General features: G+C 50.8%; 8 protein-coding genes across 8 annotated transcripts; 4 read left to right on the plus strand and 4 right to left on the minus strand.

The window, feature by feature from the left end:
* Nucleotides 1–369: 369 nt before the first annotated feature.
* On the minus strand, nt 370–2182 carry PC9H_007545 (uncharacterized protein; the record flags this gene model as incomplete). Its single annotated transcript, XM_036777076.1, has 6 exons — nt 370–576; nt 631–729; nt 787–936; nt 990–1094; nt 1145–1959; nt 2014–2182. 6 exons carry the CDS (start codon nt 2180–2182, stop codon nt 370–372), a joined length of 1545 nt encoding a protein of 514 aa, XP_036630696.1.
* Nucleotides 2183–3159: 977 nt separating this feature from the next.
* On the plus strand, nt 3160–4009 carry PC9H_007546 (uncharacterized protein; the record flags this gene model as incomplete). Its single annotated transcript, XM_036777077.1, has 2 exons — nt 3160–3614; nt 3667–4009. 2 exons carry the CDS (start codon nt 3160–3162, stop codon nt 4007–4009), a joined length of 798 nt encoding a protein of 265 aa, XP_036630697.1.
* Nucleotides 4010–4680: 671 nt separating this feature from the next.
* Nucleotides 4681–5717, plus strand: PC9H_007547 (uncharacterized protein; the record flags this gene model as incomplete). The annotated part of the gene is made up of 4 exons (XM_036777078.1): nt 4681–4729; nt 4780–5216; nt 5273–5564; nt 5614–5717. 4 exons carry the CDS (start codon nt 4681–4683, stop codon nt 5715–5717), a joined length of 882 nt encoding a protein of 293 aa, XP_036630698.1.
* A 32-nt stretch (nt 5718–5749) lies between these two features.
* On the minus strand, nt 5750–7705 carry PC9H_007548 (uncharacterized protein; the record flags this gene model as incomplete). The annotated part of the gene is made up of 11 exons (XM_036777079.1): nt 5750–5823; nt 5876–5896; nt 5951–6012; nt 6074–6188; nt 6242–6281; nt 6338–6403; nt 6462–6533; nt 6584–6652; nt 6707–6970; nt 7021–7458; nt 7514–7705. The coding sequence occupies 11 exons, from the start codon at nt 7703–7705 to the stop codon at nt 5750–5752; spliced, it is 1413 nt and encodes a 470-aa protein (XP_036630699.1).
* Nucleotides 7706–8084: 379 nt separating this feature from the next.
* Nucleotides 8085–9352, plus strand: PC9H_007549 (uncharacterized protein; the record flags this gene model as incomplete). The annotated part of the gene is made up of 6 exons (XM_036777080.1): nt 8085–8283; nt 8334–8542; nt 8597–8694; nt 8751–9072; nt 9126–9183; nt 9234–9352. The coding sequence occupies 6 exons, from the start codon at nt 8085–8087 to the stop codon at nt 9350–9352; spliced, it is 1005 nt and encodes a 334-aa protein (XP_036630700.1).
* Nucleotides 9353–9722: 370 nt separating this feature from the next.
* On the plus strand, nt 9723–10612 carry PC9H_007550 (uncharacterized protein; the record flags this gene model as incomplete). The annotated part of the gene is made up of 5 exons (XM_036777081.1): nt 9723–9878; nt 9935–9990; nt 10045–10138; nt 10201–10241; nt 10291–10612. 5 exons carry the CDS (start codon nt 9723–9725, stop codon nt 10610–10612), a joined length of 669 nt encoding a protein of 222 aa, XP_036630701.1.
* Nucleotides 10613–11946: 1334 nt separating this feature from the next.
* Nucleotides 11947–12723, minus strand: PC9H_007551 (uncharacterized protein; the record flags this gene model as incomplete). The annotated part of the gene is made up of 2 exons (XM_036777082.1): nt 11947–12504; nt 12562–12723. The coding sequence occupies 2 exons, from the start codon at nt 12721–12723 to the stop codon at nt 11947–11949; spliced, it is 720 nt and encodes a 239-aa protein (XP_036630702.1).
* A 798-nt stretch (nt 12724–13521) lies between these two features.
* Nucleotides 13522–14249, minus strand: ATP5 (ATP synthase F0 subcomplex subunit OSCP atp5; the record flags this gene model as incomplete). The annotated part of the gene is made up of 3 exons (XM_036777083.1): nt 13522–13532; nt 13582–13684; nt 13734–14249. The coding sequence occupies 3 exons, from the start codon at nt 14247–14249 to the stop codon at nt 13522–13524; spliced, it is 630 nt and encodes a 209-aa protein (XP_036630703.1).
* Nucleotides 14250–14398: the final 149 nt, after the last annotated feature.

The raw sequence follows: 14398 nt of genomic DNA on the forward strand, positions 1-14398 counted from the left end.
CACAGTGATTTACATTCTTTGCAGCGCGAAGTACTACCAGAGAAATTCAACGACCAGGCCCAGAAGGAATAAATAACGAGAAGATGCAGAGAGAAGTCAAGGAGTGTGATAGCGCTGCGTGTGTATGAATGTATGTATACCCAAACAAGACCGCAATGGAAAGCGAAGAAAACAGATCAGCACTCGAATACAACCTATATGTGATAGCAAATTCCGGGGATATGGTTACAACAGAGGCAGCCAAGCGGGTATAAGAGCCACCTATGTATAGGGGAGTTGGCGATACACTAGATTCGCTTGAATCAAAAGCAAAGTCCAGATAACATGGATACATCCTAGGTAAGTCCAGTGGTCATCGTCGGGTATCGATCATACTGCACTGTCCAGAATACCGCGAACGTCCGGGACAGAAGTCAGGTCAGCGAGGAAAGGAATGAGGTCGGTGAGTTCAGCATCGTGAGGGTCATTGAACCACGAGGAAACGGGGACGGCATTTTTGGGATGGAAGATATATGAAGCAGGGGAGTTGTCGAGAATAATCGTGTCGGCTATAGGCCTGCCCAACTGTGACAGATCCTAAGGAGTCGTTGCGAGGTTAGTATTGCTCTGAGCAACCGCAATTTGTTGTACCTTCACGTAATTCCCTCTGTGACTGAAACAGCTCTCTCGGAACAGCCGGTGCGCAACTACTTGATGAATATCAAGTTTATCAAGCACTGGATCGGCGTACTGAGGTACAGGTGTAAGTTAAAATTGATGATGAGATGGATTCTGTTCCGGGCGTACCTTGCTCAAACTGGCGGTGAATACCACAACCTCGTAAATTTCTCCCATCTTCAACAAGAACTCATCTACGCCTGGACGCTTGAGAACGTGAAAGTGATGCCAGTGATACTCGATTTCCACGGGAACGATAAAGTCAGCCTGCTGGACCGCCTGAGAGTGCAGTTAGTATCCCCCATTCAACGAGCTGTATTCTAGCAGCATACCCTGAAGCTACTATGGACTAACGTCTCGTCCAAGTCAAGGACGAGACATTTCCTCCCAGCATGCTGAGGTGCTATCGGTGGCAATAGTGGCTGCGGGATACCGTCCTATCCCCGATCGTTAGCGAGCGTAACAATTATGTTAATTAACGCCTCACTGAGCCGATAGGAATACCAGATCCCCCGTTTCTAATGAGCATTTCCTCTTCGGCCTGTTCATCCATGGTATGTCGATCTTCCTCTCCTTCGTCCGTCGTAAAGCTCGTTTCGTCTGAGTCCTCGGTTGGTGGGTGCGAGGGCACTTTGCCTAACTGATCGCCTGTCGAACCTGGAGGTTGCACTGCTCCTGAAGTCACGCCATCTGTCTCATCCTGAGGCGACAAGTGGGAGCTGGGTGGAGGGGGTACTATGATTTCCGTTTCAAGTGGTAGGGGAGAATCCTCTGTGGGTGCGATGGGTGCCACCAATGCGGCGGGAACGTCCGCAGAAGGTTGTGGCGGTGTGGCGTCTGCTTCAGGATCTTTGCTAGGGAGCGCATCAACGTGTGCAACAGACGAACGCGGTTCGGAGGCAACGGAGGCAGCATCGACAGTTGTGGGTGATGCGTCTGGTGTAAAAGGATCGCTGACACAGGGAACGACGCGGTGCATTACTCGCGTCAGGAGCGACGGCTTACGAGCGCGGCGAGAGACAGATTTCGCTACCGAGTGACCAGTAGAAGACGAAAGAGCCCCTTCCGACGCAGATGATTTATTGGCCTGGCGCCGGTAAAAGGGAACACGTCGTCGTGTCCCTATGAGGGTATTATTCAAAGAGCCTTGTTCTTCCTTATCCTTTGGCATTGCGTCGACCAGCGGGTCTGCAGGTAAAGGCAAGAAATGGGTCATTACTTTCGGTGCTGATGCTGAATCATCAGATAACTGCGATGGCACGGAAGATGGGGCCTGCCCCCCGTTCGCACCGTTGGCCTGATCTACGGATAGTAGCGCCGGTTAGAAATGGTTCTAAAGGGGGAAGTAGTACTCACTGTCGTCGATAGGAGGAGCAATCGACTCGTCGCGTGTCTGCTTTTCGTCCAATCCCACCAGCTTCGCCTTCGTCGACGAGTTTCTGGCCATACGGGTTCCAGGAAAGAGCCTCCTCCGAAAGGACTGCCTTGACGGAGACACGTGACTGTCCTCACGGTGAGTGGCCATCTGCTCGATATATACAAGGTACAGGGAGAAAAGGAGCAAGGAAGCAAGCGAGAGAGACGGGTTCGATGGTGAGCACCAGTGGAAGAAGTGCTGCAGGGTTCGTTCTCCTCGTCGACACGACCTCTGTCCCTATGTCCAGATTATTCACACGCCGCTGATGGATTGCCCAAAATACTTCCGCTCGGGGTTCCCAGACATCGCCGTAGGGTCAAATGATAAGATAAGATTACTTTCCTATAGTAATCGGTACACCCGAGACGACCCAAGAATGCACCAAGATCGTGCACTAGATTCTAGACAACGTGGTACGTAGTCGAGGAGTCCCGATGATCCGAGCAAGGTGGATGAGAAGCCCAAAGAACACGTTTATCCTATTTCTGACGCTCAAAAGGCTTGTTTGGACTGATTTACGGGCAATTCGCAAGGGAGATTCCGATGGTATGTTTTCAGAGCGTCTCAAGTACTCTACATCTCAACTTGCCGTATTCAAACGCTCAATGCTCGAAGAGATATTCTTGTCCCTGGGAACCTGGATAGGCGCTTGAACGTATAGGCTCCGCTTACCGCGTTCATGGCCGTGAATGAAATAGACAATCGAGATCGCAGTCAACACATGGGATCGCGAAGGATCGCAAACCCCGCACGGTCTCGCGAGCGTGCGCGGCGCAGGAGATGGATAATTGGACTCTCATAATTGCCGGTTGGGCGTCTGGATATAACAGGAACAAACTGGGGGACGGACCGGAAGCGACCGGCTTATAAAGAGGGGTCGGTGACCAATTCCTGTTTCTTACTCAGCCTCTGACTAATACACTGACAAAATCATCCCAAGGTCGATGCTCTCGTTCCAGCAGCAGAACGCCCAACCGACAGATGCATCCCAGCAACAGCAAATGCAGCAGCAGCAATCCCAAAATAACAATCCCGCCTCCCCGACGCAGCAGCAGGATGCGCCCCCGCCCCAGCAACAACCGACCATGCGCTTGCGCGATGATCCCGCTCCAATAAACCCAACAACTCGACCGTCCAGGAAACGTAAATCGCCGCCGGACGCCAATGCGGGGGCTCAGAACCCGCCGCCGCCGCCTCCACCGCCACAGCAGCAGCAACAACAACATCAACAGCAACCGCCACCACAACTACAGCAACAACCCTCAGTTATGCATGTCCTTCCCCCTCCCCATGTCATGATGCACCCACCGCACCTGCAAGCGCTGCATTTTGCGCAATATGCACCCACCGACTACACGCCAGGCGGCATGCCACCGCAAGGGATCCCGCCTCAGCAACCTGATCAGCAGCAGCAACAACAGCAACAACACGGCTCCCAATCGCCCCCACCCTCGGCTAACGGAGGACGCCCGTTGAGCAATAGTAAACGTGCAGAGCAGAATAGAAAGGCCCAGCGCGCATTCAGGGAACGTCGCGACCAGTTGCGTATCCCTTGCTTGACTCTATCTTCTGCGTCCTGACGTCGATAGCAGACATGTGAAGGCCCTTGAGAGCAGATCGCAGCTGCTTGATGCAGCCCTTGCTTCGGCCGATGAAGCCAACAGACGATGGGAGGAATGTCGCGCGTTGGTGGACCAACTTAGAGTCGAGAATGCAGCTCTTCGTGCCGCGTTGAGCCAGGCGCAGATTTTACCACCGGGTATCAATCCTTCCTCGCTGCCGATGAACCCATCAGGGAACCCAGGTCTTCCCAGCAACGGACCCACCATGGCCGAAGACTCTTCGAAGACTGATGCGTCGAACGCGAATGCATCACAGATGAAAGACGGGTCCGAATCCCAACCTAACGCAGATGGCACTACCGAACAAGGTTAATCGCATTAGAATATAAATATTAAACGGACAAGTCGATATTGTTATAACCTATCGTGCCGCATGCCTGTGTCTTTGCATTTTTGCCTCTGTATCCAGTATTCCTTAGCCGTTCGCGTGCTTTCTTTTCGTTGATGTTATGCCTTCATCCTGTATCCTCGCCCGCTCGGTAGATTGGTCGATACTTGCTTTGAAGAGAACTAATTTTACGAGCACGTCGTGGTTGCACATGAAGAGTTTTCAAGGCCACAATAAACTGTGTCAAGCTTTATGTAACCGTTGTATTTGTCATCCAAAACCCCAGAGGCGTGCAGGTCTGCGCATGTTTTTTGCAAGATCCTTGAGATACAGAAAGGTTGACGCCTAGTGCGACAACCTCAGGCGCGTAAGTCTAGCATCTCATGGTGCATGATTCAGCCTTTTTCAACATCGTATTTTCGCGTGCATGAGGTCTGTTTCGCAGGCAACGGTGACTTCCTGGGCATATCATGCGATATACTTTGAATACCGGACATCGTGGTTACTATGAGAGATCATACACGCGTATACCACCCGCTCGTACCTACCATACGACAGCTTAGGGGACTTATAAGGGACTCAGGAGATGTCACGTGACTGTGCCTGAACGGTCGCGATTTGTGCGTCTTGATTCTTGACAAAGGTCTCTGTCCATCATGACTGGCCATGCAGCTTCAAAACGAAAACCGGAGAAGCCTCGAAGTGGTGAGACTTTGCCAAAGAAGGTGAAAGCATACGCTAACCTAGACACCTAGTTCCCCCACTCGTAAAGTATTATTTAGTCGCGTACAATGTACTCTCTACCCTTGGGTGGGCGACCGTCCTCGTCTTCACCATAATCCACGTATTCGATCTCGACGGTGCATCCTCCTCTATCCCAGGAAGCAAGCCCGAGACCGCGACGTCCGTTCTACATCGTTTCGTATCCTCCTTCACACCCACAAAATACTCGAAATACATCACCAACGCGAGCCTCGAAGCCCAGCTCCACCCCGCGTTGGTCCCCCTCTACCGGCGCTCTACCACGACCTACGCGCGCGTTGGTTCCCTAACCGCGTTCGTGCAGAGCTTCGCTCTTCTCGAAGTGGTGCATGTGCTGCTGGGATGGGTGAGGAGCCCGCTGCAAACTACGGCGATGCAGGTAGCCAGTCGGCTCTTCCTCGTTTGGGGAATTGTGGAGCCTTTCGAAGCTGTGAGCCCGTTTTCGTTGCTCTGAGAAATGTTTATGGCTCACAGGGATCTGCGTAGTCACGCTCAAATCCTCTGTACACCTCGATGGTTTTCGCGTGGTCCGCAACTGAAACAATACGGTATCCCTTCTACGCTTGCAGCCTCCTTGGTCTCGAACCATACTCCCTCCTGTATCTTCGATACACGACCTTCTACCTCCTGTACCCCCTCGGCGCCTCGTCTGAAGCCTTTATCATCTACTCTACACTTCCCAAGTCATCCCCCATCCCAAGTCTTCAATCCTGGATGCAAGGGATGTGGAACCTTACCGACTACGTTCGTGGTATATTGTTTTGCATCTGGTGGCCGGGTACGTTCCATGGTTATTCGGACTAGTGTGTCACTGACGTCCTCCTCAGGCTTGTATGTGATGTACACATATATGATCAAACAGAGGCGTAAGGTGTTAGGATCCGGCGGCAAAACACTAGGAGCCACCCCCAAGCAACGCAAACTGGAATAAGAGCGACTAGGTATAAGAACATTTACGTTTGACTATCTACTCTTATTATTTACGCTGGGTGCGAAACCCACTCGTGCTGTTCCCGAATAATCGTAGACTGAATACCCTATAAAACGATATATCAGAGTCCAGGTCGGTTGGATAAGAGACTGCCTTACATGACTTCAAGAATTCGTCCCCTAGGAAGAGCATGGTTCAGCAAAATTCGATTGAAACTTTGAAGGAACACAAACCAATAATTGCGAGATTGTTCGGAAACCCACCGGTCATTCGCAGGATCCCACCGACGCATTCCCTGGATACGTCGGATCCGTCAATTATCAATGCTCTTGCCATGTACTAAAGAAGTTACATACGTTGAATTTTCCTCCACTCGGCCAAGATTGAAGTCTGCACTGTTAATGTAGAACACTTTGCCGCTGAATACTACACCAACGTCGACATTCGAGTCGCAAGGGTAGCTATAGAATGCTATCCCCCACTCGATAAGTATTCCAGTTTGATCATGAATGAGGATCACCCACCGGGTCCATAACGATCTTCTAGGGACTGCGAACCAGGGATCTAAAGCATCGATGGTCAGCGTCTTACACCTGACGAAATTGGTCGGGTTGGCCTGCCTGGTCGTAAAGATCCATAGCGACTTCGTTTGGAAGGTATATAAGAGTTGTGCCAGTGTCGATGGCCTCAAGAGAAACGCGAAATCAGTAGGAAACGATGGAATATCCAATTGGACGAGCTCACCGCAACCACATCTTCTACCTCTGTCGTTTTCTCACCAACCGCGAATCCAGACATTGCCACAGTCCAGTATGTCTAGACAGTAATCAGATGGAGCCTCTTCATAGCATATAGCGCGAACGTACCCTTGAAGTGACGGGTATCCATGTAATCGAACCTGTAGTTTTCGATTGATCTACGCAACCGAAGCAAACCTATAAGTGAAGGATAGTGAGTTGATATTGAGAGAGAGTGGGAGTCTAGCTGACCTCGGAACCTGAGGGATTTCGCCTCCCTAGGTGAACTGAGAATAATGGAGCAGCGACTGCCTTCTGCATGATCAAATTCTCGAAGAAGGTCGGTTGTTGACTTGAAGCTATGGAACTGAATGCAAGACCGATGAGACCGTCATTGGGATACATATTCCATTCTTTCGACAATCTGTTCACAGCACCAAACGCCTGTTTGGACACGGTGACGCTGCCAACGCTGACCGTGTCGCTCGCGAGGGTGCCGGACGCATCGCCAGATCCCTATTGTCTATCAGTATAGTGGCCAGAATCATGAAAGGAGCGGCACTTACATAGTTTATTTGGAACTTTTTGTTTTCATTCTTGTACGTGGAACTACGCTCAGGCTCGAACTGTGTGTTTGCACAGCGCGGACAATTCACCGGTACCCAGAGATCCGCGGAACCCGTATCGATGTCTACCGTCAATTCTTGCGCCGGCGTTCCAAATGACATTTCACCATAATATAACAGGTCGAGACCGTATGGCGCGAAGTCTTTCAATGGCTCCGTGGTCGTTTTGGACCCCCCAAGTACGGGCTCAAATATGTCTTCGATAGACTCGGTGATTTGTGAGGGTGTTGTCAGGGAAGGATTCGACGGAGAGGGTATATTTTTGTCTTGTAGGGGGGTGATTCCTGTGCAGCCAGAGGGCAAGCTCCTGTCTTTACCGGCATCAAGAAGTAATTTGGCCGCTTGGTACTTGGCCTCAACACTTGCCAGTTCCACCATCTAACGGAGGTATGAGAGTCCTTGACAAGAAAATCAGACGCATATATACACTCACTGCCACATCAGATTGGAATAGTTGGGGATTATTGTGTTGCATGTTAGGTGGTCCTTGATGTAATGAGCGACGTGAAAGTTTGATTTTGTGTCCGGCACTGTACTGCTGCCCGGCAGCCTTCAGATGTGAAGGCGCTGTCAAAACGCCTTCAAGAACGGACAAGAAAACGACAGCAAAAATAGCAAAAAACATCGGGCTCAACCAGCGGGCTCGCGATGTGATGGTGGTAGGAAAAGAAGAGAGGCTGACTTCATTTCTTGCAGACGTCGACCCGGCAAGTCACGTCACGTTTCAGAGGTCAGTACAAGTTCAACGGGCCATAGCGGTACGCCAGCATCCAAACATGTACGCTGTATCCGATACCGATGGCGTTGGCGTTGGCGGCCACGAGTGAAGCGGCTCGCTGTATGTTGATATTGTCTTGGCTGATGTCAAGCTGGAGGTACATAGCCCGAAGCGAGGCGCTGGGACTTCGCGGTCAGGTGGTCGGAGATATCATGCCCAGCCACGCTGATAAGATAAACCGAAAGCTCAATATATACCATCTCATCTACATCAATCACACCACGCCATGTACGCTATCATGGGGCTCTCTGTGCTCCTCGCCCTCGCCACGCCCTTTGTTCGCGCTGCTCTTTTCATTAATAAGAAGACGTACATGGGTCCCGACTTCTTCCAAGACTTTACTTGGCAAACAGCTGACGATCCAACTCATGGCCGGGTGAACTTCGTCGACTTGCAAACCGCCTTGGTGAAAAATCTCACCGCCGGTACGTACTTCCTCGCACCGAGTATTACACTGGAACTAATTCACTGCCAGCATCTCCTAATAAATTTGTCATGCGCGTTGACTCGACAACCGTTGTGTCAAACGACGCGCGGGGTCGGGATAGCATTAGGATAATATCCAATGATGCATACGATGATGCGATAATCCTGATAGACCTGTCCCACATGCCTTTTGGTGCCGCGACATGGCCCGCTTTTTGGACGCTCAGCGGGGAGGGTCCCTGGCCAAATGGCGCAGAGGTATGCTACATGCCTTCCGCTAATTCCGTTGCGGTAATATCTTACACGCACCAGATAGATATCATAGAAGGCGTAAACTACGATACTCAGAATTTGGCATCTCTCCATACGACATCCAGTTGCTCCATGGCTGAACAGCGACCTCAGTCTGGGTGAGCGACGATTCATCTCCCATAGAAGCTGCCTAATTGAACCGCACCACGCCCAGATTCACAGTCTCAACAAATTGTGATGCCGCAGTGAACTGGAATCAAGGTTGTGGTACTCGTTTCGCCAAAGCTAATTCCTACGGCGCTGGGTTTAACTCTGCCGGCGGTGGGTGGTTTGCGATGGAACGGTCCCGCGAAGATGGAGTAAAAGTATGGTTCTGGTCAAGGCTTGAGGACGATGTACCTAGGAACATCCGAGACGCAGATGCCCTGCTTGATCCCTCTTCATTCGGCATGCCTAGCGCCACATTTCCAAAAGACACTTGCGACTACGACACCCATTTTAACGCACATAAAATGATTTTTGACACGACGCTTTGTGTGAGTACATCATGTCTCCCGATTTTTTATGTTGATTTGAATTTCTTATGCAGGGGGATTGGGCCGGAAGTGAATTCAACTCAACCGGGATTCTTGGTGGCTGTGACAAATGTAAGCAAGAATCGAGTACCACCAATGCTTCTCTGACATTTTCTGACAAGACGTCGATAATACCCCCGACGCATTCCGGGAGGCTTACTGGGAAGTAAATTCCCTGCATGTCTATTCACCTCTCCCCGACAATTTCTCGGGCATTGTTTTCCCTGAAAATATACTGTAGCCTAAAGACATCTATAGCACATCCCACATATGTAAACCACTATCAATTTCATTTGCGGCAATATGTTCTCTTGTTGTGGATCCCCTTGCAATCTGAGTTCTCCTGCGTAAACAAATAGGAGTACCTTCCATAAACAGTATGTAAATTGCCTTATTTGGATTATGCTACCCAGCAACCATCTCCAGCTGGCATCGGCTATACTACAGGCTTTTGTTATAGCCACAGTGCGTCTCTACTGATCATGAGAACCTGTCTCGTGGATGCATTTGTTTGACCCGACGCCCGGTTTTCGTGCACATGCTTCCCCGAGAAGGGGTATATAAGGCCACCGTCCATCATACATCAACCTTTGTCTTCGTTTCGCACGACGATGCGCTTTTTCAAGGCTGTAGTGGTCTTATCTGCCGTTGTTGTCACTGCATCAGCTGCTCCTCTTTTCCCAAGCAACAACTTCAAGCTTGAAAAACGAGACGATGATCTACCTGCAAGGATACCGTACATCTTTCCAGCGCCAGGAACCGATCCCGTGAGTCTAAATAGTTGGCTTTGAGTACAGTGGATGGTAATAAGTTGCCCGAGTAGCTCGCCGATGCAATCCGTGAAAGGCATGGAACGCTGCTAGATTTGGATGGCCTTCTGTAAGCTTCGTTTTCTTGCCCTTTGGCAGCAGCTTCAACGATTGGTAAATGTAGGCTCAATGCCCCAAAACTTGCCTCTGGGTGGAACGATTTATTTGGGGCTATTCGTGATGGAAATAGTCTGCCTGGAACGATGCGGGAGCTCTTCGTGAGGATGACCACCAAATTGAACATTCCTCAATTTGCCTGATGTTATCCTGTCACTTCCAGATCCTACGTACTGCTGTGCTCAATTCGGCTGCATATCAATGGTGAGAGCACATGTCGACTCAAGGTCTAGCACGGCTCTGATATACGTAGGCTTCAGCATGAATCAGTTGGGCGGGAGGAGGGGCTGACTACTGAGCAACTCCGGGTAATCCGATTCACGCCTCCTTTCGTTCAAACAAAGCACACGGAGAGTATATTGGGGCCACAGCTATCAGCAGCCATGTCGTATGCGGATTGGATCACCAAAAGCGTTCAAGTACCTGATAGGGTGTTCAAGGGGTTGAAGCAGTTTTTGAACGACCAGCAGATCGTGGAGGCGACGATGACTGCTGGGAGCTATAATTTAGTTAGTAGATTCGTCGTTGCGCTGGATGCGGACGCGAAGATGGGTGCCCCTGTGCCCTTTGTGTAGATGACTATGGACAGAGAGGAACATCGATTTTATTTACTTACTCTTCTCATATTCTACTCATCTTGAGTAGGAAAGTACAATGAGCTGTTCAATCAGAATCTATTCCTCTGAAGGGGTACACATACATATACAAGGTCATACCTATGCTTAGCGCAAGGTTCTTGCTTCCGGAGCGTCAAAGGCCGCAACGCACTCATGTGTTGACCTCCACCAACCCTCCACCAACATTTACCTTCGTTACCCATGAGGATGTTCCTCTTCAAAGCTGTCGTCGCCTTGCACGCCGTCACCATCGCTGTTTCAGTCGCCCATCTTTTTCTGAGCAGCAAGCTCGGAGCACGAGACGCTCATCTACCTGCAAGGATCCCGTATATTTCCAATACCAGGATCTGATGCAGTAAGTCCACGCAGTGTATCGATCTCTGGATGAAGTTGGTGCTAACGGATGGTCCGGTCAGCTTGCCGACGCAATCCGGGAGAGGCACGGCACCCTGCTAGACGTGGACGGTCTTCTGTAAGCGACGAACTCTTGGCATTTGACAGCGACCGGAAGGAGAGGTAAAGTACAGGCTGTATGCCCCGAAACTTGGTGCTGGTCTCAACGAATTATTTGGCGCTATACGCGAGGGCAACAGCTTACCTGGAAAGATGCGGGAACACTTCGTGAGGATGTCCACTCGCTCGAATCGGTGTTGATCCTATCGTGCTCCAGATTCTCCGCGTTGCCATGCTTAATTCGGTCGCCTATCAATGGAGAGTGCCTCCGTAGATCGGGTCGACAAGTGCTGATATACTTCCACTTTCATGTACAGGCTTCAGCATGAGCCTGGGCTTACTATAGAGCAACTTCGCGCGATTCGTTTCACGCCCCCTTTCTTCCAAACAAAACATTCGGAGAGCACGCTAGGACCACAGTTATCTGCAGCTATGCTGTTCGCTGATTGGACAACTAAGAGTGTTCGAGTACCCGACGAAGTGCTCAACGGGCTAAAGGAGTTTCTGAACGACCAGCAGATTGTCGAGGCGACTATGACTGCTGGGGGGTATAGTTTGGTGAGCAGGTTCGTCGTTGCGCTGGATGCGGATGCGTAAATGGACGTAAGCGTACCATGTATGTAGCCGGTTATCAGATAAACACAGCTTGTTTGTCCACCTACATTCCACTCGACCTTGATCGGCGACTACAGGGATCCAATGAATCCGAATTCATTACTATGAAGGGGTACACATACACATAGACACAACGTAACTACGAATGCCCGAGACTGTCTGTATGGGTTCCAAATGATGAACATGAATACTACAAGCGAAATACCGGTCACTTACTTGACGCTTCAGTAAACCATAGGAATCAACCTGTACGGAACTCGTTCCGCCCACTCGTCCCACTGTTTGCCGAACTTCTGCCTCAACATCTCGTCTTCCTTCTCGACCCTCTTCATCAACCCGCTGATAATAAGCGACATCAACACCCCAAATACGGCCACGGCTGCCATGCCTCCCCTCGTGCGTAGCACGTCGCACTCTCTGAACCACGAGCCCGGCGACGCGTGGTATATTGCGATACCCAGGACCGTCAAGGGGACACCAATGTAGCTGGGGTGTCGAATGTACGCGTAGGGTCCGTGGGTGATGAGTTTGTGGTTGTCGCGAATGGCTACTTCGAAGGTAAACATGGGGCCGAGGGCGGTGTATGACTTGTAGCGGATGAAGCCGCCAAAGACGCATATGAGGATGCCCCAGAAGAAGGCCGGGGAGAGGGCGATGCGGTAAGCGGAGGCGGGGCCGCTGGGGGAGCATAAGGTGAGGAGGGCTTGCGTCGTAGAGGACAAGGGCGCCTGGGTGGCTAGAATACATATCGTCTCTGCGGTGGCTCCGATGAGACATAAAATCTTGAAATGGCGATAATAAGTCAATGTATGTACTACCGAGGCAGAGAAATCGCGTACTTCGACAACAGCGCGCCCGAAGTGTTTGTTCATGAAGCTTTCATGCTTTGTCGAAAGCGTACGCTCTTCCTTGGAAGCCGGAGGGTTGGGAGGCGTAGCTGCAACGTGAAGAGCGAACATAGCAGCCCAAATGAACGGAATCTTCATTAGTGTCGAAGCCATCTTGCCTATCGTCAGCTCCGTTGCAGTCAAGGAGAAATAAGCAGCGGTTAGAAAAAAGCTAGAACTTTTATATGGATTCAGTTTTGTTTACACGGTCGCCCTATTGCAAACCCCCACGATTCCGAATTTCGGACGGGCCGTTAGAATGTATTAGCGGATTGTGTAGCGAGGGCCACACTGAGGGTGCTCGTTTGCCGTAATCATCACCTTGGCCAATCTGAAGACTTGTAGGTTCAAGGGTAGAAGCGTCAAGGGAGCCGAGCTATGTACTCAGGCAAAAAAAGAACGGTTTGCACCAGAGGCATGATGACCTTAAGGACTCGCGGGTCGATGGCGTGAAGCGCTACGGCGCCAGAGAGCAATTCATCGGTGTGGCTGATAGTAAGTATGCTGGCACCAAGCTAAGACGAAAAGAAACGCTGCTGCCGTAACGTTGCTGATTTGCTGAATTACCCCATGGAGCTGGGATGGATGGGCGACGCCACTGACTCCCAGCTGCAGAAACATAGCTACTGTAATATTGAACAAGCAAGGTCTACGCCGGCGAATGGAGGAACACACCAGACTTGGAATGAAGACTATCGACCGAAAGATAACATAGGTAGGTTGTGCAAACCGTCATGAAGATGAACGCGCATCTTGATCGCATCCTACGTTTCAATGTAGTGAATGTATACACCCAAGTAAAGTTAGCTCAGAACTCAAGGGCACACAAATTTCGCGTAAAGCAGACACCGATGGAATTGTTGGTTCTACCCTGCTCTACGGACTCAAACGCAAACAAGACACTATAACGGTTTACACCGATTCTGAAGGACAAGGTGAGTGTGTGTACCTATTGGCAAGCATGAAACATACCCTGAATAACGTTGTTGAGCTTGGTGACGCGTGATTGGACACTCAGGTCGATCGTCTTGTCGCCGAAATCCACAACGATGCCGCCCAAAACCGAAGGATTCACCTAGAAACGGATAAGAACAAATTATGGGGAGAAGCAATGAGTTGCAAACCTTGTTGGTGATTTTGAGAACCTTGGCTTGCTGACCAGCCTGCGAACCCTTGAGGGTAGTCTCCAGCCGGGTGAGAATATCCTTGGGCAAAGGAGTCGCGGAGGTGACGGTGACGGTCAGCTCTCCCTTGTACTGAGCAACAAGCTCGTTGAATCCCTCGATAACACCAGCCGTCTCGGTCAAACGACCGTTCTCCGACAAGAGAGTCAAGAGATTTTTCGTTATGTCCGACACGGGTTCCTTCTTGCTGACGTTTGTGAAGAAGGTGCTGAGACCTGCGGCACGATCTTGCGAAGAGAGGGTGGGGTTGGAAATGAAGGAGGCGACGTCCGGGTTCGACTTTATGGTGGACGCAACGGCCGCGAGCTCGGAATGAACTTTGGTGAGCGTCTGCGGTGACTTTGCGAGGGCGGCGGAGTAGACGGCCTTGGAGTACTTCAGGGCAATGGCATGCGCACCGCGACGGCCGACGCCTGGGGCGGCTGAGACAGCGCGGCGGGTGGTAGAGAGCAGCATGGAGGATGGATGATAATACGGAGTTCGTCGCAAAGTGCAATGGCGAGAAACGGGGCGCTTGTGGGCGGAGTTTCGGGAGTTGCCGATTCCCGACTTGGGCGAAGACGCGGGTCAGAAATTATTGGAGCAGACATAGGCATGATGAATGT

This window comes from Pleurotus ostreatus (assembly GCF_014466165.1).
Source record: "Pleurotus ostreatus strain PC9 chromosome Unknown scaffold_5, whole genome shotgun sequence".
Classification (NCBI taxonomy): domain Eukaryota; kingdom Fungi; phylum Basidiomycota; class Agaricomycetes; order Agaricales; family Pleurotaceae; genus Pleurotus; species Pleurotus ostreatus.